The 27,827-nt window shown below is 46.0% G+C and overlaps 1 protein-coding gene across 5 annotated transcripts in view; it reads right to left on the reverse strand.

Moving 5' to 3' along the window:
* Positions 1-27,827, reverse strand: part of Aldh-III (Aldehyde dehydrogenase type III) — a 224,632-nt gene that overhangs the window by 135,213 nt on the left and 61,592 nt on the right. For all 5 annotated transcript variants that reach the window (XR_011508491.1, XM_070525383.1, XM_070525379.1 and 2 more), the window contains one exon: positions 23,370-23,533. Coding sequence is in view for 4 of the 5 variants with exons in the window: in XM_070525383.1 (XP_070381484.1) it covers positions 23,370-23,533 (164 nt within the window). In the remaining variant the exon portion in view is untranslated. The remainder of the gene's footprint in view (positions 1-23,369; positions 23,534-27,827) is intronic.

Below are 27,827 nucleotides of genomic sequence, written 5' to 3' on the forward strand. Positions count from 1 at the left end.
GCTATTGATTTCAAATGTGCTGTTTTTGTGGTGAGAATCAATGAGAAGTCATAGTGTCTGCATTCATATAATGATATTGTGAACTTGGCTAAGAGCACTAAAGGAAATTGTCCTGCCAACCTTGGTCACATAATGCATTCCTTATAGGTATACATCAATGAAAAGTACCTCCTTATTTGTATTGGCCAAGTAGAAAGCCTCAAATTATGTTGGTGCCAGTGCTAAAAGATCCAAATAACTAAGTGATGTTTTGTCCCAATGTGTAGTGTGAAAAAAATATGTACGGAGGTTGAAAAGTAAGCTCAACAACCCAGTTCAAAGCCCCAGTTTGCAGATGCCTGCGGGCCAACATTCAATCAATGGGATGTACAGTGAGGCGACTGATTAAATTCTATGGACACTGCCCGACAAATAGAATCATGCACCTTTCTTACCCGTTCCCCCACTCTTTAAAAACATGCTCACTTTTCTTTAATGTGCTTGACGCCGCCAACCATTCACTGCACCTATCATGTTTGGCAACAAAACTTTTTGGTTTTCTAGACTTTGGCTGCAGTTTGCCAACATTTTGCTAGCAGGCTGCATGCAGTATGTTGTATAGACCAGATCTAGATGAGTGCCAAATGAAAAGCTTGTACATGACAACAACATTGCTGGTGGGAGGAGCATCAAACTCGTAGCGTAAAACCTGGGGACCTCAAAATGCAGGACATTCACCAAGGAGGGGGCGAATTCGCTACTTTTTTTTAGGGGCGGGAGGGCCACAGCAATGTCAGAAACAGCTTTGAATGGCAGTAAGCATGTACAGCTGGGTAGTACAAGGATGTTTTCCTGGCACTTCGAGAGCACATACTACACTGTGGGCTGTAGTGCGTGCCTCCGAGGGACTTGCAGCTTCAAAACACTGCAACAAAGTACCTTTAGGATATGACAGGAGCTTATTCATTTTTCTGAGTGCAGCTTCAATATCTTCATTTTCTTGTTTTAGTTGCGCAACAGCCTGGTCAAGAGTCTCTCCCTTCTTTCTAAGGCAGCACACTGTTTGAGCTCTTGCCTTAAGTTTTGTTGCAAGAGTTAATTTGCTCACTGGCTTTTTGTCATTTTTGTCGGTGTCATTACCCATAGGAAATTTTTTTTTTTTTTAGACATGGCATACCACAAATACTTATGTCCAACCACAGCACTCAGTTTGTTTCCGATGTGTTCACAAAGTTTGTGCATATGTATGGCTTCCGTAGCATCCCATCCAGTCCACAGGCAAATGGGGAAGTCAAGCAAATTATTAAAATGGTTAAAGCTCTGATTACCAAGGCTGATGACCCATATCTCGCACTGCTAGCTTACAGGGACACCCCAGCATGTTTCGGTAAAAGCCTTTCAGAGGTGCTGAGGGACCAGCTTCTCTGCAGTACACTCCCGTTGCATCCTGAAACGCTATTACTTTCTACAGTAAGCTTCAGCAAGATCTGAAGCCACGATTACGCTTTCCGCAAACAATGGTGCAAGCACTTCAATCGTCGCCACGTGGCATGGCCCCTACCAGCCCTAAAAATCGCGATGCACTATGGGTTAAGGACTACTCTACCCGTTGCTTTCTCTGCTTCTACTCTTACTTCTCCTGCTGACCTTGATGTCACAGATTGGGTGAAGACTGTCAACCACCTTGTGTCATATAACTACTTGCTGAAGAATAAAGGCCTCATCTACAGGCCTCGTCTTGTCTTGCACCTGACTCGCCCCACTGCACTGGCGCATCAAGAAAGCAACCACGCCTGTATTGTTTTCCATTAAAATACAGTTTGCTTGAAATTTCACAATCGCCAAAGGCATGGGTGCGTTTCGCCTACACACACTGAGGAGCCCGATGTGCACTGTTGCATGGTGCCTGTACCGCAGGCACGACCTTGAATCTGTCACAAATCAATTTGGAGCTTTATTGGCTTTATGCCCACACACAAGCTTATTTCACTCCACCCTGTATGCGCACGCACGAACTTGGTAAGCATTCATGGTGCACTTGAACCACGTTATAACGAAGTTTAAGAGGGAGTTGAAATTACTTCGTTGTATCCATTAGTGACATTTACTGCAATATATGCCCAATGGGGTGCACAATTGTAAACATGCAAATAAGATGGCTTTGCAGCCCACAAAACTGCTACATGGCCACATATGCGATGAAATTTGAATATATCCCCGAAAGAATATTCAGTGCGTGCTACACGTGACGTGGTGGTCTTTCACTTCCGCTTTCACTTGGCTCGCCATGATCAAGCAGCACACGGCACCCAGCAGCGAGATCGAGGAGGCAAGCGAACTTCCCCGCACCTGCTTTGCTCTGCCAACTGAAGGCCTCCGAGAGTGCACCGGTGCCAATGTAATCTCGGATGCCAAGCCCAGCTGCCAGCCCATCACACGTAGCTGCGTGGGCAGGCGCAGGCATGGCCTGGGCGGTTGTTTATGGTTGCTTGCTGCCAGGTGTTGTGGCACATGCCTCGCAATTCCTTTATTGTATGAAGAAATCATGTACACTAATATTGTCGATCCGTCTTTATTAGGAGCAAATAATATGCACATCTTGCAATTTAAAAACGTTTTGATGTTTAAATTTGTTTTGGAGTGTGCTACGGCGGTTTCTGAAGTTCAGTGAAAAGAGTCAAGCCTGTCGCATGCGATGTGTTTCGCATCCAAGCCTTGAGGTGTCACCCCTATAAAAACGAAAACAGCACACCGCCGGAAGCGGTAATCGAAGTGCCAGTTAAACCTTTATGCTATTATAAACTTTATTTGTAACGCTTCAAACCGATACGTACACCAAACATTTCTCTTTTAAATTTTTAAACTGTTTGCAGCAAGTTCAGCTTAAACACTGAAATGTTTTATACAGTGAAAGCTCGTTAATTCGAACTTCAATAATTCGAATTTATGGATAATTCGAACTGTACGATTTGGTCCGGCCAAGCTCCCACAGAAGTCTATGTATAAAGAAGTCTGTTAATTCGAACACGAGAAGGTTCCCTCACGGATAATTCGAACTACGCTCACCTGGCACACGGCCAAAGAAACGCGCCTACTGCCTACACACAAGGCTGTATTGCCTCCGAAACGGAGAGAACGGCGAGAGAAGGCAAAATCGGAAAAAAATCTAGCCCAATCTAACCGACGCGGGGTCAGCCAGAAGGCAGCGGCGGCTGCCGCCTCTCCGTTCTACGTAACCTCCGAGACTTCTTGCCTGCTGCAAATCTCGGAGGCTTCGCAAACCTTGTAAAGCTGCTAATGCTGTGCGGAGATGGCACGGCAAGCGCCAAAACACAGCGAATCAAGTACGTCGCAGCTGCACTTGCAATCAACAACCAACGAATCAGGGCCTTCGCCACCTTCACATGTTCAGCGTCTTTGCCTCCGCAGTCTTCATCGGTTATGCACCTCTGTTTTCAGCTTAGGAGGCATCGGCCGTCGCGATTCATTGTGATGGTGTTAAGCCTCGGCTAACGTTCGTTTCATTGGACATCGGTGGTGTGGCACAGTCGGACCCAGAGCTTCGACTCGAAGATGGCGTGTGCCCGCAGCACACGCCATCACTTTTTGACTCGCCAAATTTCTGACATGCCCTACTGCTTCCAAATCGCAGTGTACTGTTGCTCTCCTTCACTTTCGTTAGTTCGAACTTTCGTTAATTCGAACTGAAGCGGCTTCCCCTTGCGGTTCGAATTAACGAGCTTCTCGAATGGGTAATGGCAAGAGCAAGCAGTCTGGACCAGAAGAACAGTCTCGACATAATTCACCCTCGTGAAAGCTACGCTACGCGTTTATGTTCAAATCGAGCTGCAATTCATGAATATTGTGAAGTGGAGGAAATTTAGCTAGATACCAGCCTGCAACGGCTCTATGTGGTCGGATGTATTTCTACATTCTGCGACGGACAGCTCGTGTTCGCCAGAAATGTGTGGTGGGACTGTATGCAGTATCCTTTTGCATATAAACACTTATGCATGTTACACATCAGTATATCTTTTGGAACGCTATTCACATGCCTTTTATTTCATGTAAACACTGATACTGTTGGCACAGGACAGGGGTAATTGGAGATTGCAGGGAGAGGCCTTTGTCCTGCAATGGACATAAATAGGCTGATGATGATGACTGATGCTGTTGTAATAAAGCTGTTAATTCGCAGCAAGTTGGTGTGATGAGTGTTGTGATTTCACTTGGCATATGCAGCAGCGGCAACGTTCAAAGGTAAAGGTACAAGCTAATTCTGAGTGCCAAATAATAAGAATATATATATATATAGGATATACCTGGCCAAAGCAAGTGGGCAGCCCAACAGCAATACCTGAGGCAGACGATGCCAGCATTGGTCGCCTGCTGTGCAGTACTCCTCACAAGTGTCACTGCCCTTTCGACACACATTTACCGCATTTACTCGAATCTCACGCACACTTTTTTCCGATAAAATGGGTCCAAAAATTGTGTTGGCGTTAGAATTGAGTACGACCCTAAATCTGCGTTACCATATCGCCAGTGGCATTTGAAAATGGCCACCTCATACATGCTTCAAGCTTAGCTGCTAAAGTGTACTCTACTAGATGCTGTAGCTTTCTCTATATGCTGTAATACGTGTGCTTAGGAACTGCTTTCTTTGGCTTAGGTTATTGCACCATCTGTATTCTCGTTTTCTGCATTTGCTCTATCAGCATGGAAGTGCCAACTGCAAAGACATGCTGAGTTCATCACAATGCCGCAATTAAAGGAAAGCAATCACGGGAGTTCGGAGTTCCCGAAACTTGTGTGCGGGACTGGCGCAAACAAGCGTACTACATCGGTGGCTGCTACATATGGCGCGGCTGCACGGCCCCTATCTTGAAAGCAAGCTGCGACAGAGACAAGAGTCTATGCATCCAGGTGCACCACACTGTGTTCTCATCAGTTAGTTCGCATCAAAGCAAGAGGCCACACAAAGGTCAATTCCCTCGCTCCTTGCTATCGCATTTCCTCACGTCAGCGTTTAATGTTTCCATGGTCATTGAGTGAGAGGTCTTCATGTTCGCTTGTGTGTGCGTGACACCATGCTTGTTAATTTAGTTAGTAAGCGAATGTTTAAAAGTTTATACGGCCGATAAAACTACTATCCTTACTTTTAGTATAACTGCCTACTAATTTGATATCGTAATCGATGCTGCGCCTTTCGAGCGAAACTGCGACTTTTTTTATCGCAACTTTAGTGCATTGGGAGTAAATCTTTCGTTTTTTTCCAAATGAGACAAAGTTGTATTTCTGTATGAAAAAATTAGGTCGGCAGTACAGTAAAGGACTTCCTTTTCTAAGTCACAGAAAACGGGTGCGCGTTACAATCAAGGGCGTTTTTCTTTCTCCTTTCGTTGGTCACAGAAAACGGGTGCACGTTACAATTGAGGGCACGTTAGAATCGAGTAAATACGGTAACTTTCTAAGCAACTAGAAATTATTCAGACATCGCCTGTCATTTTAAAATTTACATTATAAGCAAATAATATTCAAAACATAACCTATGTATTAGCAAGTAAACATTTTTCTGGTAACTGTGTAACTACCGTTAGAACACAGCCGGCACTAGCGTCGCCTGCGAAAACCGGCCCCATTGGCCTATGGACTGTCCCAGGCTTGGCGACGTAAACAACAGCTAATCGCACCTGGTTGTTTAGCGCTGTTTATTATCTCGTGTCTTCAATGTCCGTTTCGTTCTGCCTGCGCTACAACAAATTACAAGCTGACCTACAAACAAGCCCATATAGCTACCCTCACCACATGTGCAGTATTCAGAAGTCGGCTGCAGTAAAGTTGTCATGTTAGCGCGACGAGATCCTGGCACTATTCATGCTCAGCGTTGGCTTCTGGAGAAATGTGTATATATCACTCAAAATTGCACATATGTGGTGCCTGCTCCTAGCGATATTCTTGCAACAATAAGCACCAACCCGAACGCCCACATTTGCCCCTGAATGAAGTAAAAAATGACCTGTTCGTGATTACTGAATGTGGAATGAAAATTCTGTTGTGAAATTCAACCTTAACCCTAGCCTGGTTTGTCCAGCGTGGTGCGTGTGGTGTGAATATATATAAGCCTGCGCATGTGCTGTGAACATATATAGAAGCCCTCTCTGTATATTTCTAAAGGCGCAAACGCTGAAACATCAAATTTTCTCAGCAGCTACGATCACTTTTGTAGAAACCTGCAAGTGGCATCATCATCATCATCAGCAGCAGCAGCAGCAGCAGCAGCAGCAGCAGCAGCCTGGTTACGCCCACTGCAGGGCAAAGGCCTCTCCGATACTTCGCCAACTACCCCGGTCGTGTACTAATTGTGGCCATGTCGTCCCTGCAAACTTCTTAATCTCATCCGCCCACCTAACTTTCTGCCGCCCCCTGCTACGCTTCCCTTCCCTTAGAATCCAGTCCGTAACCCTTAATGACCAACGGTTATCTTCCCTCCTCATTACATGTCCTGCTCATTTTCATTTCTTTTTCTTGATTTCAACTAAGATGTCATTAACTCTCGTTTGTTCCCTTACCCAATCTGCTCTTTTCTTATCCCTTAACTATACACCCATGATCCTTCTTTCCATAGCTCATTGCGTCATCCTCAATTTAAGTAGAACCCTTTTCGTAAGCCTCCAGGTTTCTGCCCTGTACATGAGTATGTGGCAAGTGACATCACAGCACTCTAAATGACAGGCCAGTTGTCCACTTGGTTGTCCTGTGCCTCATGCTGTTGGTATACTGCTAACCTCTAACAAGAGACCATATCAATACTGGCTCTGCATAATGCAGAAACGTAGGCCCACGGCAGGAGCACTTGCCATAAGGTTTTTCACCTTTCTGTTCAGGCTCGCACACTGCTAAGGGTTAGCCTGCTTTGTGCAAATAAATGATAATACTATATTATTATTAATGTTGTTAGACATTATAGTTCCTTTACTGTAATTTATAGCAATGACCCAGATTTCTTAAGCCAGTCATGTATTTAGCCGATATTAGATCAACATTGTTACGACATGCTAATGGGAGTCATTTCAAACTAGATTACTTAACCAAAGTAAGGAAGTACGAATAAAAGCCTCAATGTTCATTCCTATCTGGTATTCCCAAACAGATTCTATTTGCAGAGTTGTATGCCCACTTGAACCGCCTGCAATTCAATGCTCGAAGCTGGAAAAATTGATTCCTTTTCTTGCTGTCGAAAGGATGCTTCAATGTCGATAGTAAGCTACAATTATTCATGAGGTAATAGTTCTGTGGAAGCCCGCAAGGTGGAGAGAAGTAACTAATAAAGGGGAAATCAGACATCCACCCGTTCATAGCAATTGCTACAAAGGAAACCCATATGAGTTCCTCCAAAGAAAATCCTCGCAGTTGAAGAAAAATTCATCCTCGTCAGGGACTCGAACCTGGGACCACTGCCTTTCCGGGGCAGCCGCTCTACCATCTGAGCTAACCAGGCAGCTAGCAGATGACAGGGCAAAGTCGAATTTATCAGCAACTCGAAGTAAAGGCAAGAGTTTGAGGTAATAGTTCTGCAGAAACCTGCAAGGTGGAGAGAAGTAATTATTAAAGGGGGAATCGTACATCCACCCGTTCGTAGCAATTGCTACAAAGGAAACCCATACGGGTTCCTCGAAAGAAAAGCCTCGCAGTTGAAGAAAAATTCGTCCTGCTCTGGTACTTGAACTCGGGACCACTGCCTTTCCGGGGCAGCCGCTCTACCATCTGAGCTAATCAGGCGGCTAGCAGATGGCAGGGCAAAGTCGAATTTGTCGACAACTCAAAGCAAAGGCAAAAGGCGAAGCAATTATTCTTTTCGAAAATATTAAGCAATGATTGTCTCTAAGCTTATCAATGTGATTTTGTTTCATGAATAAAATTAAGTTTTCTTTCTCCCTCTCATTAAGAGCCATGGAATTAAACTTCCGTTTCCTAAGTTTTTGGATCCAAACATTGTGGAGTTTGTCCCGAGAATTTGTCCACATGCTATAGTGCGCATGTTTGTATCATGTTCTGGTGTTGCAATCACAGTGATATACACATTTTTTTCAAATACGTTGCAACAAAGTTATTTCATGAACTTCGTTTTCAAATCAACAAGGTGTGGTCATGTAGTAACGACCACATTAATGAGCAATAAAAATGCATAATCAGCGCACGTGTTAGAATACATGCGAAGTGAAGTTTTTTGTCAAATTGTCAATTAAATGCTTTAAAGTAGCTGCGATATATACAATTCGTCTTATCTTCAACAATCCAACATGTCATTTTTTGCAAGGTTTGTTTATGTACCACATAGGTCACAACCTTAATGTCATGCAATGTTTATACACTACACTGTTCCCAAACTATACCAAAACGCTAACGGCAGTTAATGTGGATGTGCACTGCGAGACAACACAGAGGCTTTTGTTGCAGGAGGGGCGATGAGAGGTGTATGCAGAGAAATTAACGACATTTATTTATTATTTCTTATTTATTTATTTATTTTTTATTTATCTTTTTTTATTTATTTATTTATTTATTTATTTATTTATTTATTTATTTATTTATTTATACCTTTATTTATACCTTTATTTATACCTTTATTTATACCTTGCAGATTGCAAGGTTGGAGTATTCGGTGAGGGGGGATTAAAAAAAGTTACAAAAGGAAGAAGAGCAGAACCTTATATTGTAGCACTCTTCAATGAAGCACACTAAACACACTGGTTTATTGTGGGTGAACTTGTGCCCGGAAACTCAATATTAAGCGTTCACACACTTTAAAAGAAGAGTTAACAGGAGCCTATTCTACAGTCAACCGCGTCTCTCCGCCGAGCGCACTTTTCACGCGCCCCGAAGGCCAAGAGCCACGCCATGGCTTCTCATTGGAAGGCAGACTCGGGCGCTGCCATGAGCGCGTGCACGGGAGACAAGCGCTGTATCGCCATGCGCGAGGCATTGCTGGCGCTCTTCTAATGGCGATGCGACGAGTAATGGGTTTTAGCGATTAGACACTTGCAAAGGTGCCTCACGAGAGTGCTCGTACCTTGCATGTGGAGAGCTCTCTGCGGCATTAGTCCCCCTCCGAAAACGCATCGTCCCAATGCGTATGAAACAAATTTATCTATAGATGTGTTTTCATTGCCTGTCGTAGTAAGGCTTAATGCGGACTACATGTAAGACCTCCGCATGGATGTGCCGCTTTGATCGCTCTTGCTCATGAGGGATGACTTCGTAATTCAGGTCACCTACTCGGCGAATAACTTCATAAGGTCCAAAGTATCGGTGAAGGAGCTTTTCACATAGTCCGCGACAATGCACTGGTGTCCATACCCACACTTTGTCGCCCGGGTGGTACTGAGCTTCTCGGCAGCGCAGGTTGTAGTAGCTTGCGTCCCTACGTTGTTGCTGGTGGATACGAAACCATGCCAATTGCCGGGCTTCTTCTGCTCGCTGTAGGAAGTCGTCGACGTCGTATGGGTTGTTGTTGTCATCATCTACCGGCAACATAGCATCCAGTGTGGTTGTTACTGTGCGGCCATAGACCAGTTGAAATGGAGTGACCTGGGTTGTCTCCTGTACTGCCGTATTGTAGGTGAAAGTGGCGTAAGGCAAGATTGCGTCCCATGTCTTATGTTCGAGGTCGACATACATGGACAGCATATCGTCCAGGCTTCGGTTTAGACGTTCCGTCAGGCCGTTTGTTTGGGGATGGTATGCAGTGCTTTTTCTGTGACTGGTGTGAGTCATCTTCATCAAACATTGCATCAAATCAGCTGTGAAGGCCGCTCCTCGATCGGTAATCACGACTATTGGTGCACCATGTCGCAGTACTATGTTACAAACGAAGAAATTTGCAACTTCAACTGCCGTTCCTCGCTCAAGGCAGCCAGTTTCAGCATATCACGTTAAATAGTCCGTCGCTACTACAATCCACCTCTTCCCTGACGATGATGTTGGGAACGGGCCAAGAAGATCCATTCCAACTTGTTGAAATGGAGTCTTTGGTGGGTCTATGGGCTGAAGAAGGCCGGCCGGTTTCACGGGTGGTGTTTTGCGCCTTTAACATTCGCGACATGTCTTCACGTAATGCTGCACCGACACTAATAATTTAGGCCAGAAGTATCTGAGACGAATTCTGGCGAACGTCCGGCTGACACCTAAGTGACCCGACGATGGTTCATCATGGCAAGCTTCCAAAATTTCTGGTCGCATGGCTGACGGTACAATGAGTAAGAATTTTTCCTGGTTGCGTTCAAAGTTTCTCCTGTAGAGCACATGATCTCGAAGGCAAAATGACGATAAACCTCTCATGAACATGCATGGGACTTGGACGTCGTATCCTTAGGTGTTTGATGAGTGGGAGCAATTCTGTGTCGGCCCGTTGACGCTCGGCGATTTCCGATGCTGTCATCGCTGTAAGAAACGGGAAATCTTATTTTGAAGGAGTCGACTCCACTGGTGAGCGGGACAAGCAGTCAGCATTGTTGTTTTCTTCCAGACCTGTACACAACAGTAATGTCGTATTCTTGGAGCCTGAGGCTCCACCTCGCAAGTCGTCCAGATGGGTCTTTTAGGTTTGCCAGCCAGCAAAGAGAATGGCGATCGCTGACTGCACGGAACGGCCTGCTGTAAAGGTATAGTCGGAGCTTGTTGATGGCCCATATGACAGCCAAACTCTCCTTTTCTGTCGCAGAGTAATTGTTTCAGCTTTCGAGAGAGTGTGGCTAGCATAAGCTATGACTTTCTCTTCCCCATTTTGCCACTGAACTAAAACCGCGCCGAGACCGAGATTGCTTGCTTCTGAGTGGACTTCTGTGTCTGCTGTCTCGTCGAAGTGGGCGAGGATTGGTGGGGCTTGCAATCGTTCCTTTTGTTCATTGAACGCAACCTCTTGTTCAGCATGCCACATGAAGGGTACGTCTTCTTTAGTAAGTTTCGTCAGAGGTTCGGCAATTTTCGAGAAGTTTTCTACAAATCGCCTGTAATAAGCACATAGTACCAAAAATTGCCGTACCGTCTTCTTGTTTGTAGGCTTCAGAAATCGTGCAACGGCAGCAGTCTTGTCGGGATCCGGAGCAGTACCTTGCATGCTAATTACGTGACCCAGGAAACGAAGTTCCTGGAATCCAAACTGGCACTTTTCTGGTTTAATGGTTAGGCCTGCCGAGCGAATGGCTTGAAGCACTAAACGCAGCCTCTGGACATGCTGGTCGAATATTGCAGAAAATACCACTACGTCGTCTAGGTAAACTAAACATGACTGCCATTTAAGACCCGAGAGGACACTGCCCATCATGCGCTGGAATGTCCCCGGCGCACAGCAGAGGCCGAATGGAAGCACTTTGAACTCATACAGGCCGTCTGGGGTTACGAAAGCAGTTTTTTTCTCGGTCTCTTTCGTCTACTTCAATTTGCCAATATGCGCTCTTGAGATCCAATGAAGAGAAAAATTTTGCATGTCGGAGGCAATCCAACGTGTCATCAATGAGGGGAAGGGGGTACACACCCCACCTGGTCACACTGTTCAATTTCCGGTAATCAACACAGAATCTCAATGTATTGTCCTTCTTTCTCACAAGGACTACGGGCGACGCCCATGGGCTGTTTGACGGCTGAATGACATCGTCCTCAAGCATCTCTTGCACCTGACTCTTTATGATCTCTGGTTCAACCGGTGACACTCGGTACGGATGTTGGTATACTGGCCTGGTCGCTTCGTCTGTTATTATACGGTGTTTAACAATTGGTGTGTGCCGTACCTTTGACGAGGTGGAGAAACATTCTGCGAATTCATTGATAAGGTCCTTCATCATTTCTCTCTGGGCTGGTGTCAGACTTTGGTTGATCGCAACTGATGTTACGGCGTCATGCATAGTTTGGACAGCAGGCAGCTTTGACGCTAAGCTACATACATCTGTGACCGCAGTAGCGCTGTGCAGGAAGGTGATGGCTGTGTTCTTTGCGACGTGCTGAAATTCACTTCCGAAGTTCGTCAGCAATGCATCAACACACCCATCGCGTAGTTGAACAATTCCTCGTGCTACGCAAATGCCTTTTTTCAACAGTAGCTCGACGTTGGCCTCCGCTATACCTTCCGAGTCGTCGAATGCTTCGTTTCTTACGCGAACCAGCATGCTGCATCGTGGTGGCACGGTTATGTCATCGTCAGTAACACGCAAGGCAACGTGTTCTAGCTCCTCCGACTCTTGCATGTCTATAGCCTGCTTTGTAGAAAATGATACGCTAGAATTCTGCAGGTTGATTATGGCACCATTTATTAGGAGAAAGTCCATTCCGAGTATTACATCCTTCGAACATTCTGGTAGCACGACAAAATCAGCGACGTAAGAAAAACCCCGAATTCCGATTCTCGCTGTACATCTACCCAGGGGCGTAATGAGGTGCCCACCAGCCGTACGTATCTGGGGTCCACTCCATGGCATTAAAACTTTTTTTCAATTCCTTGGTGAGTGCATATCTTACGACAGAATAATCGGCACCTGTGTCAACTAATGCACTCAATTCATGACCGTCTATTGTAATGCGCAAGTCTGAAGAAATTCTCTATTCACTTACCTTATTCATCCGCTTCTGTTCGTCGCGGCTGCTCGGTAAACTTGATGGAGGATCTTGGCTTTTTCGAACGTCAGCGGCCTCGCCTCCACAGGTCACTCACTTCAGTTTTACGGACATAGGCTCAGTGAACGACGCCTTGGTGAAATCGAGGATGGCCGTAAACTTGGTGATCGGTAGCGTGCAGACGTTGATGATTGGGACTGGTGTTGGTATCTAGCAGCCGGATCCTGTTGTCGGGTCAAGTAGTCCTGAATTTCAATGGGTCTTTCGCCATCACGGGGACAAGGCGCATTTATCGTAAAGCCGCGAAGACCTGCTCTGCGATATGGGCACATTCTGTAAAGGTGTCCAGCTTCCCCACAGTGGAAACAGAGTGGCGTCCGGCCGGGTGCACGCCACACGTCACTTTTTCGTGGCCTCAGCTCTGCTAGAAGGGGTCCACTGCGCAGTAGGCTGGCGGCTGCTGGGGGGTCGCGAATGGAGAACTATGCCCGGTCGGTTGACATAACACATCAGCGTACGTTGGCACGCGACGTACGGGTGGTGGTTAGTCATGGTGAACAGGCGGTTCCTCACGTCCTGGTTGCAGAATGGCGTGGCGAACTTCATCTCGAATGACGGCGGCGAGAGTTGAAATTGTCGGCGTGGCTTCCGGTAGCTGCAGCTTTCGAAGCTCCTCCTTAACGATTGATCTCACCAGCTCCCTTAGTGCTTCGGTGTTACTGCCTGGGCCTGCTGACAGGATATCGGCCGGTGCGCTGGTGACATCACGATTGTAGTGATGGGCACGCTGCTGCAGCGCCTTCTCTATGGTCGTCGCTTCGGTGCAAAACTCAGCAACACTGTGTGGTGAGTTGCGGACGAGTCCTGCAAACAGCTCCTGCTTAACGCCACGCATCAGATGGCGTATTCTGCTCTTCGGTCATGTTTGGATCCGCGTGCGTGAAGAGACAGGACATGTCCTCGATATACATGCCGACACTCTCGTTAGTGCGCTGGTTTCTGGCTTGTACAGCGTGCTCTGCCTTCTCTCGCCAATCGGTGCTGGCATACGTGGTAAGCAGCTGTCGCCGAAATTCTTCCCATGAAGATAGTGTCGCTTCATGATTTACGTACCACGTCCTCGCTGACTCTTCTAACGCGAAGTACACGTTGCGAAGCTCCCATGTCTCGTCCCAGCCGTTCAAATCTGCCACTCGCTCGAAGTGGTCTAACCAGTCTTCCACATCTTCGAACGTATCACCATGAAAGGACTCGGGCGTGTGTGGTGGGTACACGATGAGCTGGGACGATGCCACTGGGCTGGTCATGGTTGCAGCGTCGCTGGTAACTGTTGCCTGCACTGCTGCAGCAACAGGAAGTGGTCCGAACTCGGGTGGGTCTCCTCGGATGCGGCGGCTTGTGCGCTGGTGTACTGGAGTCGGTTCCCTGGGTTCCAATCGCTGAGGGTCGGGGCTCCGTTCTCTTATGAACTGGGGACTTCCAATCACACCCCGCACCTCCCCCAGAAATGTAGCACTCTTCAATGAAGCACACTAAACACACTGGTTTATTGTGGGCGAACTTGTGCCCGGAAAATCAATATTAAGCATTCACACACTTTAAAGGAAGAGTTAACAGGAGCCTATTCTACAGTCAACTGCGTCTCTCCGCCGAACCCACTTTTCATGCGCCCTGAAGGCCAAGAGCCACGCCGTGGCTTCTCATTGGACGGCAGACTCGGGCGCTGCCGTGAGCACGTGCACGGGAGAAACGCGCTGTATCGCCATGTGCGAGGCGATGCTGGCACTCTTCTAATGGCGATGCGACGAGTAATGGGTTTTAGCGATGAGACGCTTGCAAAGGTGCCTCACGAGAGTGCTCATACCTGGTATGTGGAGAGCTCTCTGCGGCAATATGTATAATACTTAGCAAACAATAACAGAAGAAAAAATGAACACCTTTCTGCTAGAGACCAGGACAATCATAAGGCGCAATAACAAATGAAAGTTTATTGAACATTCAGAGTAAATGCTGGTTGACAATAAATCGAAGTTACACAGAAGGATGAGCAAGAACTGATGTGTGTCCGTACAGATCCCAACAGGAAATGCATCCACCTCTGAAAGCCTAATAGAGGCCATGCTGACACGAAATTCTCCTGGAGTTTTTAGATCTACAGCTTCCATAATTTCTATATGCAGCCAATGTGCACATAATGCTAGCTTCCTCCTCTACAATGCATGCACAGATGTCTAAAAATCTGAGCGTGCATTTCAATTTAAAATGAGAAATGCCACCCAAAAAGCCGAATTTCGATTGTTATATATCCAATATGTAGTGAATAACATATTATATATGTGGGTTTTTTTCTCATAACCCTAATGCATAAGTTGATACTCTGAAGTCGACTCATCATTATAAATCGATATATTGTTATACAGTCTACGCTTCTTACAATGGGCCCGCATACAACAGACTTTCAGATATAACAGGCCATATTTCAACCCTAGTTTGTTCCACCTATATTATTATTGTAACGAATCAGGTGTATAAAACGAACTTTTGCCTTATCGACACAGGCTGGCAACTTACCTACGAGGGTCAGCCAACAATTGGGGCTCAATATTGCGCGTGTGAATGCAAGGGAGGGAGGGTGGAAGAAGTCTTTCAAGTTTGAAACACTGTGGGGGAGGCGAGGGAGTCCTACTCTGGTGTCTGCCGCTTACCCGGCACCGCATCTTGAAAGCGATCTGTGATGTGGACAAAGTGCGTGCCCGCGCAAGCCTCATCTTGGAAGCGATCTGCAGTATTTTCAGTGTGCATATAGTGCTGGTAGCTTTATATGCACTTTGTTTTCGACATTTCATTCGCATCGAAGCAATAGATGCACGAAGGTCAATTCGATTGCGGCTGCTGCTGAGATTCCTCACTCCAATGTTTCGACAGCGACTTTCCATGTTCATTAAGCGAGATGTGTTCATGCTTACCTGAGCGCGCATGACACCCTTCTTGTTAATTTAGTTAGTAAGTGAATGTTTACAACTTTATACCGCCGATAGAACTACTATCCGTAAAGTGGAAAGATGGGCTAGTTGGTGAGTGATCATCATATCTTGCTGGTGAAGCAGCGCACTGACACGGACACAGTGAAGACAAACAGGTGCAGTGAGTGTCATGTTTTCCTGTTTGTCTTCACTGTGTCAGTGCACTGCTTCACCAGCAAGCTACTATCCGTACTTTGCATAGCCTCTCAGGTGAAACTGAGACCTTTTTGTTTGTTTTTGGTGAAACAGACTTTCGTTTGTTTTTTACTTTGGTTGTTTGCCACTCACTCCTTGCAATAACGTTGTTACACATCGCGACCAAAGTGTCAGAAGTGAGGCATTTGGAATTTTACAAGCTTTGGATAAAACGGTCAATCTTTCAGATTATCAGGGTCCATTGTAACGAGGGTCAACTGTATGTGGTATAGTTATAAGTGGACTGCACTGTATTTCAGACCCTAGAAGATCATCTCATGCATTGGCGCACTTGACTATGAGGTCATGCCAGATCGCATTTCGTTATCACAGTGGCGCCACTCATGGCCTGAAATAGTCCATGTGTGATTTAAACCATTCTGCTAGTGCCAACGAACTTTGGGACTTTGCATTGCTGAACTTTGTACTTTTCTTTTGCACTGTGTCACTTTGGACTTTGTTTCTTTATTGTTTTGTTAATTTTGTAAGTGTCCTTTTGTTTTTCGTTCTCCTGTTACATTTGCAGCATCGAGATGATGCTTTTTGAGAGGGAGGCATTGACGCATGTACTTGTTTATCTTTTTTGGTTAACCACTTTTCACAGGCTAACAAATGTTAAACATTATCACTTGGCGCAGAACGCGCCTGCATGTGTCAGAAGTCTCTCGAATGTTATCGATAGTTCTACCTGCTGCTTGTTGTCACCAAAGCTTGTGTAATCTGATTGCATGCATGGCACGAGTTGCGTACAACTTTCTGGAAGACAAGCGGGCATCAGCGACTAGTCTGGAACCTTCAATGACTCATGCATAAAAGCCGATGCACTTGACCAGCAGATCAGATTTTTCGCCGATCGCCGACTGTGTCTACCACTATCGTTGTTCTTTGAGTGTAGCCAGTTTCTTGAGGGCACGGGTTTGCCCAATAAAACACTAGTTTCATCATTCCCAGCTTTGCTGCCCTCTTCACCGTCACTACTTTGTGCGCCGAACGATGGTTTGTGAACATTTTCGCTTCAATCTGCGCAAGTCATGTCGTCAACATAGTTGCCGTGAACACAATATTGGAAGTTCGTGCTTTCACCTAACCTTTAATTACAACCACTATTTGGCTAATAAGGTTGACAAATTACAAAACCTTACGTGCTTGGCTCGCTCTCTGTGCAAACTTGAGCAACGATTACAGTTGCCACTAGATATTTGTGACCAAGAAGTTTCAGGAAAGCCAGCAGCTCGTTTGCTGGCGTGTCATACTATCATCCCGATAACTGGATGCGGTGCATATGTGCAAAATAGATGCAGAACAGCATACACACGGCGTCCGCCCATTAAATGATGCAGATGTACCAACAGAGCATGAAAGTGAGTGCTAAAATGTATAACGAAACTGATGAGCTATACACTGAGCAAACTGTATCACCCTATTCATTTAGCGAGGCTTTCCTTCTTGGCTGACCCTTAAAATGAGCACTAATTCAAGCCATCTTTAGCTGGTCCGCATATAAGCAAACACATAACACTTGTATAAAACATTCGTAATGCATTGTATAGCACAAAACAGTTTTCCTTTTCTTGCGGCTGCAAAAACAAAAAATGGCTGTGGCTTAGCTAAGGTTAAGCCCAGGATGCGAAGCATCCTAGCCTTTATTTTAGTTGCTGAACCACTGTTTAGCCTGGTGAACTGCTGTTGCTTGGCTATATTTGGTTCGGCTAGACGAAGAAACAACTCATGCGTTACTCTGCCGATTCCTTTATTTTCAAACCAATAAATACGCTCTACCGCTACCAATACCGCTATACCACAGGTATAGCGGTATTGGCAACCTGGTATAGCGGGAGGAGCAGGAGTTAGGCCGCAGTACCATCTGTGCGACCGCAGGCGAGCGCACGAGCTGAGACCCGGCTATGTAGCTACACGGCCGCAAGCGAGCGCACGAGTTGAGCCTCCGCTTTTGCAGCTGTTATGACATCATATGGTAGCTACGTGGCCGCGCGCGGCGCAGCAAGGAAGGGCGTGGTTGTGCGGCTAGTATGCTTCGCATAAAAATACAATTTTGCCAACAAACACACCCACACTCCAAAGACGCCGGTGCTGAGACTCATTGCTTAGGCTTGGATTGCAGGGCTAAGTACTAGCCAGCACATGTGCGATTGCCACTGAACATGCACACCGTGCTAAATTTGGCATCTTCATCCAAAATAAGTGTTTTGGCGCAGGCTGGTGCAGCACTTCCATCCCTATTCTAGTTCTAACTTTTGCAAGTCAGATTGTTCAAAAACATTACTATGCAGATTTGTTGGCATTGTAATGAAGAAGAAGAGCACAGGAACAAGGCCAGCCAGATCGTCTCTTCCATGCCTGCTGTGCAACCAGTGGGCCAGCCGGATCGCCAGTGCTTGGCACGAGTGCGAGCCGTTCGAGCTACCCGCTGTTCCTGCTTTGCGTCACCTGCCTCCTTGGTTACGAAGAGACGTTACCATCGGAACTGTTCAGTGCACCCATTACAATTGGTGGAGGTGCGGGGTACTCAAGAACATCTACACCCTGGAACTCTGGTCTCGGACTCTGCCTCCCGTCATGCCTGACTCTCCCCAGCCGACGCCGCCGCCACCCCCCGTTGCCTGCTCTGGCGCTGTCCCGCAACGCCATCCAGCGGTTTTCAGCGGTACGGATGAACAGGACGTCAATGACTGGTCGGCTGCGTACGAATGGGTGAGCTTCCACAATCGATGGGATGATACCGCCAAGTTAAATGCCGTCATATTCTACCTAGCGGGAGTGGCTCACCTGTGGTTTAAGAATCACGAAGCTGACTTTCAGTCCTGGTCCGCTTTCAAGACCAGTTTCGCTGCAGTTTTCAGTCGCCCTGCCGTCCACAAGTTGCGCACCGAGCACCGGTTACGAGAGCAAGTGCAACAACCCGGTGAAACATTCACCTGTTATATTGAAGAGGTTCTCGACCTATGCAAACGTATGGATGCGTCTATGCCGGAAAATGACAAATTGAAGCACATTTTGAAGGGCATCGCCGATGACATTTTCCAAATGTTGATCGCCAAGAGCCCACACACTGTAGCAGAGCTCATAAACTTGTGCCAAAGCTACGACGAGTTGAGGAGGCAGCGCGAGTTGACTAGGCGCCCCTCAGTGGCTGACGAGGCCCTCTCTTCCATGACGCCTTCTCTGATCGTTCCTCCTTGCTCACATAAATCCAAGCTTTCGTGCGGGAGGAGGTTGCACGTCAGCTTTCTTTGCTACCCTTCGCTGAGCTACAGCAGCCGCTGCCGCAACAGCCTCCTACACAGCTCGCTCCTATGCTCCGGCGGGTTATTGAAGACCAAGTTGCTGAGGCTCTACCAATGCAGCACCAGCAGTACCCTGCTGCCGCGCCGCTTACTTACGCATCCGTCGCCGCGCAGCCCCCTCGTCAACCACTCGTTGCCCTACATCCTCGACCGCCACCAGCCGTTCATAGTCCCGTTCATCGACCTGCTCCTGCCTTTACTAATCCTTGGCGCACGCAAGACAACAGGCCCATATGTTATGCCTGCGGTACTCCCGGCCACGTTGCACGACTCTACCGCCGCCGCATGCTGCGCTCTGATGAGTTTGTGCAGTCGCCTCCCTACGCCAATGTGCAGCCTTTCCATGACACTTATTTTAGTCGGCAATCGAACAGGCCACCAGCCGAGCGCCCTGTCTTTACACGTCGTTCACCTTCCTCGCGTCGCCGCTCGTTGTCCCCCATGCATCGGCGCCCTTCACCCACACAAGAGGAAAACTAAGCGCCGCAGTTCAGGAGGCAAGAACTGCGTCACCATCGATCTGTACAAGTCCTCCATTGTCGCCTTCGAACGTTGTCGATCTTACTGTTGACGGCGTCCCTACCGTTGCACTAATTGATACTGGAGCAGCCGTGTCTGTCCTAAACGAACGCCTCTCTCGCGCTTTACGAAAAGTTACGACGCCACTTTCTGGGTTTTGTCTTCGCACAGCAAGTGCGCAGCCAGTTCAGCCTTCAGCAGCATGCACAGCTAGAGTTGTTATTCAGGGCATTCTCTATATTGTGGAGTTTGTGCTTCTCCAGTCCTGTTCTCACGACGTGATACTTGGGTGGGACTTTCTTTCACGAAATAACGCCGTCATCAATTGCCATAGTGATGCCCACACTATGCACGAAAGCAGCAGTTTTACAAATGTGAAAATGCGTAAGTTCCTATTGTACTGGGAGCATTTCTTTTCACTCACTGAAGCAAGCACCTGGTTTGTCTTTTACTGCCTTCTTTAGGCTCACCAAGCAATGGTCAAAGGCAAAGGCCAAACTAACCAATTTTTGAAACATTTTTTTTTTTTTTTGCTTCAGCAGTTGATATGTTGCCTATGTATTTGATAACATCTCGACAACGAATTTCTTTCATGCAGCCCATCAATTTCATTGCAGCGAGACATAACTGCACTTCAACTTAGATATTTTACCAACTGCTGATGTGAAGCAATGGTAGCCAGATAATCGTCAAAGTGCCATATCTTTGATTTTCCTTCGCAAGCAACACTGACATCACAAATAATTTTTCAGATGTGTCCGACAAATCGTCACAAAATGGTGCCACAAGCTCTGCTTCTTCCGGCCACGGCTTTGGTAACCTGCTAGTCCGTAAAGGCTAACAACTAACAAGTTTGTACAAATGCTTTAAGTGTGCACATAGGGTACATACGCTTCTCCATGTGTAGTCGGTGCAAGGCACTTCATGCAAACAGTGCTGAAATGTCTGCGGAACAGTGAGACAAGCCATTGCAAGTCACCAATATCGATCGTCGAAACTCGTGACCTAACATAGTTTACATATATGCTGATGACTATATTGCTTTCAGATTTGTCAGTTGTAAGAGCTTCAATATTAAATTGAAATTCACTCTAAGCTGCATTTCCTACTCATGCTTTACATATGACACCTATGTGCTCGCAGCAATAGAATCTACCAGTTATTTCGCGTTCATATTTTTGGGTCAGTAACCCTTCACCTGATGCCTACACCTGCCAGGACCAGAGGATGAATTACCGAGGGTTGAGATTTTACTGGACATATATATGCCCATACATGATTTTGAGAAGTTACCGCAAGCAAAACACGAGACATAGAAAAGGTCAACACACCGCTTTGTGTTGTCCCTTTCTTCATGTCTCGTGTTTTGCTTGCGCTAACTTCCTAAAAGCATGAATCACCAACTGGCCTACATCCACACTCAGCTATGCGTATACAGTCGAACCCACTTATAATGATCCCAGATACAATGGTCTCATTTCAGTGCATTTAGGATTTTCCAACCCTGCGCAATAAACTGCTTCCAGACGTAACAAAAATTTTTTATATCGTCGTACTGTTAGAACAAACACGTCGAAGCTGGTTATGATAAAAAGAGGGCACACGCAAAGTTCTAAAGCACAGAAGCATGCACCCCGCTCCAGTCCAACCCTGAGTGACAATGATACGGCTTTCGAGATGACCGAGCTACCGTCCTGCTCAGATTTCGAAAGCCATGAAGAAGGTCGCTTGCTTTCAAGACCTCTTCCGGGGAGGAGGTGTACAGCATAAGCAGCATGGCGCAGGGCGTGTACAGGCACATGCGCCGGTGCGATATTGTGTGTCGCTATGACTGTACTCTGGTATCCGCACAATTGTCTGTGCAGTAACCACGTGCACTACGCCTATTTCAACTATTTCGAACAACCATCTATAATCTCTTTCTGCCAGAGGAAGAACGGCCGCTCAAGCATTCTGGTCGTTACTGTCGATAATCACGTAGCCCAAGTTGGCAAGGACCCTGCACTCCACGCTGCCACCACACAATGGCAAAGGATAGATGGTTACTAAGCCATTATCAGGAGATCACAGTTCCGCAGCACTTCGTTCACGCATTGCCGATTGCTGATTACGGTTTGTGGCGACATTCTACCATTCAAACATCTCTTTTTTTTTAATGTAATTTTACGGTTCTTGCATGGGGCTGATGCGCAGTAGTAATGCGGAGACCATGACGTCAATGACCTTTGCAGAATGGCGGCATGCCACAGCAGTTTCCGGAGTTTACGCTTCCGGCTGACTAGAATGCTTCACTCTCTTGTGCAGAATACAGTCATGTCCTGTTGGTAGTCAAATATATCACAGGCTCTTGAATAAAAAATGGCAGCTGCACTTGCAGTTTTGAAATGACAGGTGATCGGAACCTGGCGCCATTTTGAAAGAGCTATACGACCCATGATAGTATGTGTAAGTACGACTGAGCGAGGATGTAGAAAGAAACGGACACCCGGAGACAGCGCTGTCTCTGCATGTCTGTTTCTTTCTACGTCCTCATTCCGTCATGTTTACACATGCTAGCCCGCCAACGTGATTTACCCGCACTTTATAACGCCACATTTCACTCTTTAGATGGACATTTCTAATGAAAATTTGCAGCTAAGTGTGAGAGCACACTGGGAACAAAAATGAAGTTGAAAATCTGGTTTCTCAACCTAAGTGCAGCCGTAATGCAGTTAATTTTTGAGCATCTTTAACGGCGAATCCTTATATAACGAAGTACTGATACAATGCCCACTTTTCGCAGACTTATAGAGTTCACTATAAATGGGTTGAACTGTATATATACAGTCAATGACTGAGTTTCCAGACGCTCAATTTTTCAGACTGTGCTATAATTCAGATGCCTTCGTGTCACCGCCGCGTCCCCCGCCCACTGAGTCAATCTATAAGAACGTCTGAAATTCCGGACACACAAAACCTTCACCCTTCGATTTTCCGAACTTTTTACCATGACCGCAGGTGCAAAACTGCATTAATCGAAGCCACCCCCGCCGCCGTTTGATTATCTTGCTGCTTCGAACCAGCGCTCTCGCACGCAGATCCGCTTGGAGCAACCACTGTGGCAACGCTAGGCCTAGCTGCCTCGACTTTCACAACCAAGCTTCTTGCTGTTTGGTGAAGAGTTTTTTATTTAAGAAATTCGCTGCTGTTAGCAACGGCACCGACTCTACCTTTGTAATCCTCGCCAATGGCTTCGAGCTCGGAAAACACAACACGTTGCATAATGCAGGGTCCCGAAAGTCAGCTTTGTCTCAGTATAGTAGTGTTACACGGTGAAACGTAACAAAATTGGGAAGGGGGCATTTGTCACGGGACACGGTATGTATTTCATAATCATGCGCGCGTGCAGCCACCGTCTCCTATCACAGTATGAGCACTGATACGCCTAATAAATGCATTGGCAGGTCTTCAGGGTTATTTCAGACGCGACTGACAATTTGAGGCCTTGGGCAGTAAAAGGCATGCATTCATTTTTTCAGACAGCCCGATTTTTTGCAAGTTTACTAGATATTGGCCACTGACAAAAAAGCTTGCTGGGCTTGGCACTGAAATCATTCAATAATATGGAAAATTGGGCGAGTTGGTGAAGCTTCATGGTAGCTACAGCGCGAGAGACGCAGACAAGAGGAATACACGGGGACACAAAAAAATTTAAGTCCTTCTTATGTACCGTGAAGCTGGGATTAGAAGTGCTACCCACCTTTTTCCACCCAGCTCAAGGGTAACTGGTGTGAGGTGCTTCTGGGCGGCAGCATAGATGAGCTTGCCCACATTAGTGGAGCCCGTGTAGAAGATGTAGTCAAACTTCTCGGTTAGAAGCTCAGCAGACTCCTTGGGGCCCCCAACAATGACAGCAAAGCACTCCTGCACGACCAAGAAGAAGAAGGCCTCCAGAGAATGAGATTGACAAGTCCCAAAGCCTGCTCAGAAGACTAAGCATGCCAGTGCCTAAAGTTTGTTTCAATTCTAGATTGTACGTTGCAAATGCCTTGTCAGAAATGAACCCCAGTACGCAATATGTTAGAAGTGCCTTTGCTGTTGATTATTCATAAATGTATAACTTGGTACCGTTGCATGAGATGCTTGGGATCTAAAATAAATCTCCCCAAGTATGACATTGGCCAACACTTGTGGCCGACCAATATCTGGAACAATTCTTGCAAACATTATTTCTCAGACCGGCTTAAGGAGAGTGATGTGAATGCTTTGGAAATATAATCACATGCTGGAGTTTGCCTGTAAGATGTGACCTGTCTCGGTAGGTTTCAAAGCATGGTTACCACAAGAAAATAACTGTTTTTCAGGGGCCCAAGGAAAGAAATCATTGGGAAGCTAGGGTGCTAGCATAACAAAACACAATGATTGAGGGCACATACAAGCACTCACTCATGACGAAATTTTTACTGCACACAAGTACAGACACGTCCCATGACCTGAAGATAAGTTAACAATGCCACAAATGTTGCATAAGTTTAAAATAAGCAACAAAGCTAGAATGCTAAGACAAAGTAATGCACAACTAATAACAGAGTTTCATTGCTTATACGCTGACAAATACTGGCACAGAATGTAGGTGCGACGAGTATGGAAAGCCGCAGCAAAAGAAAAAAACGATATCTTTATGTATTCAGCTACAACGGCTATGAGACTGTTCATACCAACTTGAGCGGTCTCGCACTCGGCATTCGCTCAAGCTGAAGTGACTGCCAGTTTTTAATGTATAGAGAACCCTTTCAAACAGTGAAGCTGAGCCTCGTTCATATGTTGTACACCTCATTCACGTCAAGCCATTCTCAAAAGGTCCTGCATATTTTGCATGCATCTGCATTGCCTGCTTCACCTTTCTGGTGTGCTCAATCACGACGATGTTCACCATAGCGCCTGCTGTGAGCACTCTCGCAGGTGTTCCTAAAAGGCCCTAGCCGATTTCACAGGCGTGTCCCTGAGCTTTGACTATGGTCCACACACAATTCTGTACATCCTAATTTCCGAGTTGTGTTGACAGCATACGTGGCTACTTGGAGGCGCATGCAACCTAAAAAGCACACAATTCAACTCGTGCACAACAACTGCAAGAATACAAAGGCGTGAGCCAAGGACAAAGTTGCCATTTGCCTCGTGATTTCTTGAGCTAAAATTTTTCGAATTTCTTTTTATCCTGGCTTTTCCTTACAATAGTTGTCTCTGGCATACAATCCCTGCTGTGGAAGGCTACAAGACCTCAAGCAGCATACTGCTCTACTTATGTTCCCCGATGCACTTATTAGAAGAGCGAATTGCCTGTGCTACATTGATTTTAGACACTTCGCATCAAAATGTTTATCAGAGAGGGTCGCTTGCTAAAACAGCTTGTAATGAAAACAAGTAATACTATTTTCGTTTTATTTTCCACCCTACCATCAAAGCACTTTACTGTGGTACAGTGTTGAACAAAGAAGCCATTTATCAATTATGCATGTATCATTTCAAAGATGGTGTCGCTATTGCATCATGCATGACTTAATTAGAGTTAAAGTTGACTTCTCGCTCGGTGTTCAAAGAGGCACAACAAAGAAGCATGCTTGTCAATCCGAGTGGGAGAGAGCAAGACCTACAAGTGTGCAATTCACTGCCGAAATTTCACACTTGCACAGCTATGAGCCTCTTGCATTTGACATGTAGCGTCCTTAAAAAGCATGAAGAAATTCGGACCTTGCCCACAGTGGAACATGACCATCTGTGAAAAGGGAGTGCGAGCACAGGATTGAAGCAAGCACAACAGCCTGAATCCTCTACAAGTGTAGCGGGCAAGAGAAGCACAGGCCATGGAGGGGAGTCATTTCTTTTCCCCAGTGCCCAAATATTCTCTGTAAACCAAATGGGCAAGCGTGATAGAAAAAAAAAAAAAACACTATTTGACCCGCACTAGTTGTATCATGTTAGGCATGTAAGCTCTGTAATGTGTGAATAAATATAACTTGTCAATTTTGTTACGCCATTTATGTACCCTAGTGTTGATATGCCCTTCGCAGCATGCACAAGTCATTTTACACACCATACTGTGACTGTGTCCCTGATAAAGCCTACCAAAATTTTTCTCGTGAAACGTCTTTAAAATTTATCACAGGTTATCGCTTGCTAAAGCCACACGTAACAAAAACATTATAGCATTATCGCTTACTATGTTTACACAATCATAGCACGTACCTAGCTTTTGCAGGTTTAAAGTAAGAAAATAAAAGTGCATTGAATGTACCATGCGCCCTATTTATTAAAAAAAATATAGCATATCCTCAATGTTCACGATCAGAACGAATGAGATGTTCAGAATTTGACTTCATGAAAGGGAAATTTGTTTTGTAGGTTAGCTATCACAATTAAAGGGGCATGTCGTCGTCATCAGCCACAAATGACAAGCACAAAGGTTAGAGCAACCATGTTTAGAAATACAATCAAATCTTGATATAATAAAGTTGTACTTGCAGGGAAAAATTTTTTGCAGCAAGCAAATTTTCTTATTGAGGTTTTAAAAGCTTTAGCAGTAAAAACAATTTCACAAATTCCCAGAACATTCCTTGTGGATAGTATCTTTTCAGTAAACACTTAGTAACAAATCACAAGAAGGTCAAGCCATAATTGCAAGGTTATGCGCACCAGCACGTGCGGTGCAGATTTCACGCGAGAGCGATGCATCAGCGTGGCTCACGGCATCCAAGAATTGCGTGTGTTGCACAGGACCGTAAATCTTGGATGCCATGTCTGATCGTGCTTAGTGCCTGCAGCCATCAGGCAGCACTCAAAAATTAAAAACGAAAAGTATAAAAGATACAGATATTGGTCCTGAAAAAAAAATAAAGGGCCCAACTTCGCCAGAAAGTTGTTTATCTGCCATCGAAATCAATGCTACAACCACACGAAGTAAGGTTTTTAGTTTTATTGGTGTCACGCACATTCTGGCTAATTCAAGCAGATCTCACTCAATGACCACGAACTCGCTGCTACAATGCTAAAAAACACTTCACATCGTGTCTCAGAAACTTGAGATTACACCGAAATTAGACATGCGAGAACACAATGGACGTCGAGGGACCAACCGTCCCGACTCGGCCTTTGCACTTGCTGCACATTACCTCCAAGATACGGCACATGGTCCATGTATGGACAGCCATGTGCAGTCACGGCAAGGGTAGAGGAGATGAGTGTGCAGGGGGAGAGGGTAGATATCCTGCCCCCTTGTGATAGCATGGTATCTCCAAAAGTTATTCACAAAGCAACAGCAACTTTCACCAAAACGTGCTGTCATCGTATCTTGATGGCGATGACTCTGCATCTGACGGCTCTGATGACAGGCGGTTGCGAATTAGATTGAATTAGATTTTGGTTTCGTATCCGACTATGCGCAGGCAATTTTCGAACCCATTTTCTTGAAAAAAAAAGGGGGGGCATGTTAGATTTGTTTAAACACAGCGCGTCTTCGCAAACCATAATAGCAGCCTTACTTTGGTATTTTAGAGCGCAGCTTTTAGGCGCCTGCCCCTGCGGTGAACGTCAACATCTCTTGGTGTCCCTCATAACCGAGTGAACAAACACAGCAAAAGATGGAAAAGTGAACACAGAGGTGAAAGATGGAGAGAGCACAAGGAGGAAAGCAGAGGAGAGTGTTGCGAAATGGAAAGTGGAGTGCCACACGAGACATGCTCAAGGGCTGCAGCCAGGCATGCGGCGAAAACTTTGGAAACAAAGCGCTGGCATGGGCTTCGGATGTGCATGCGCTACTTCGCCTGTGCCACCACCGTTAGAGAATTTGCTCCGCACGCCACACATTCCCGCGTTCACACTTTCTTTCTGTACAATGAGTGGCACAACCAGTGGAAATGCTTTGTTTGCCACTGAGCAGTTTAGCAGCATGAATAACTGAGCTGCCCAACAGAGGCTCAGCGCCACCGCCGAGAGGACCTTGTCATTCAAAATCAAGTTTTTTGCCACAATATATATCCCAAATTCAAAACATCTAAACAGCTATGCTCAAAATTTGCGTGGGAGTATCGTAATCGTGGGTGCATTTTTTGCATAGAAGAAAGAAGACATCATTTGATCATGCATGTGTCACGTGCACACATGGTGCCACTGTCACACCATGCATGACACTACTGGAGCTAAATTTAGCCTTGAAGTAATA

This window comes from Dermacentor albipictus, chromosome 9 (genome assembly GCF_038994185.2).
Source record: "Dermacentor albipictus isolate Rhodes 1998 colony chromosome 9, USDA_Dalb.pri_finalv2, whole genome shotgun sequence".
NCBI classification, from domain to species: Eukaryota; Metazoa; Arthropoda; class Arachnida; order Ixodida; family Ixodidae; genus Dermacentor; species Dermacentor albipictus.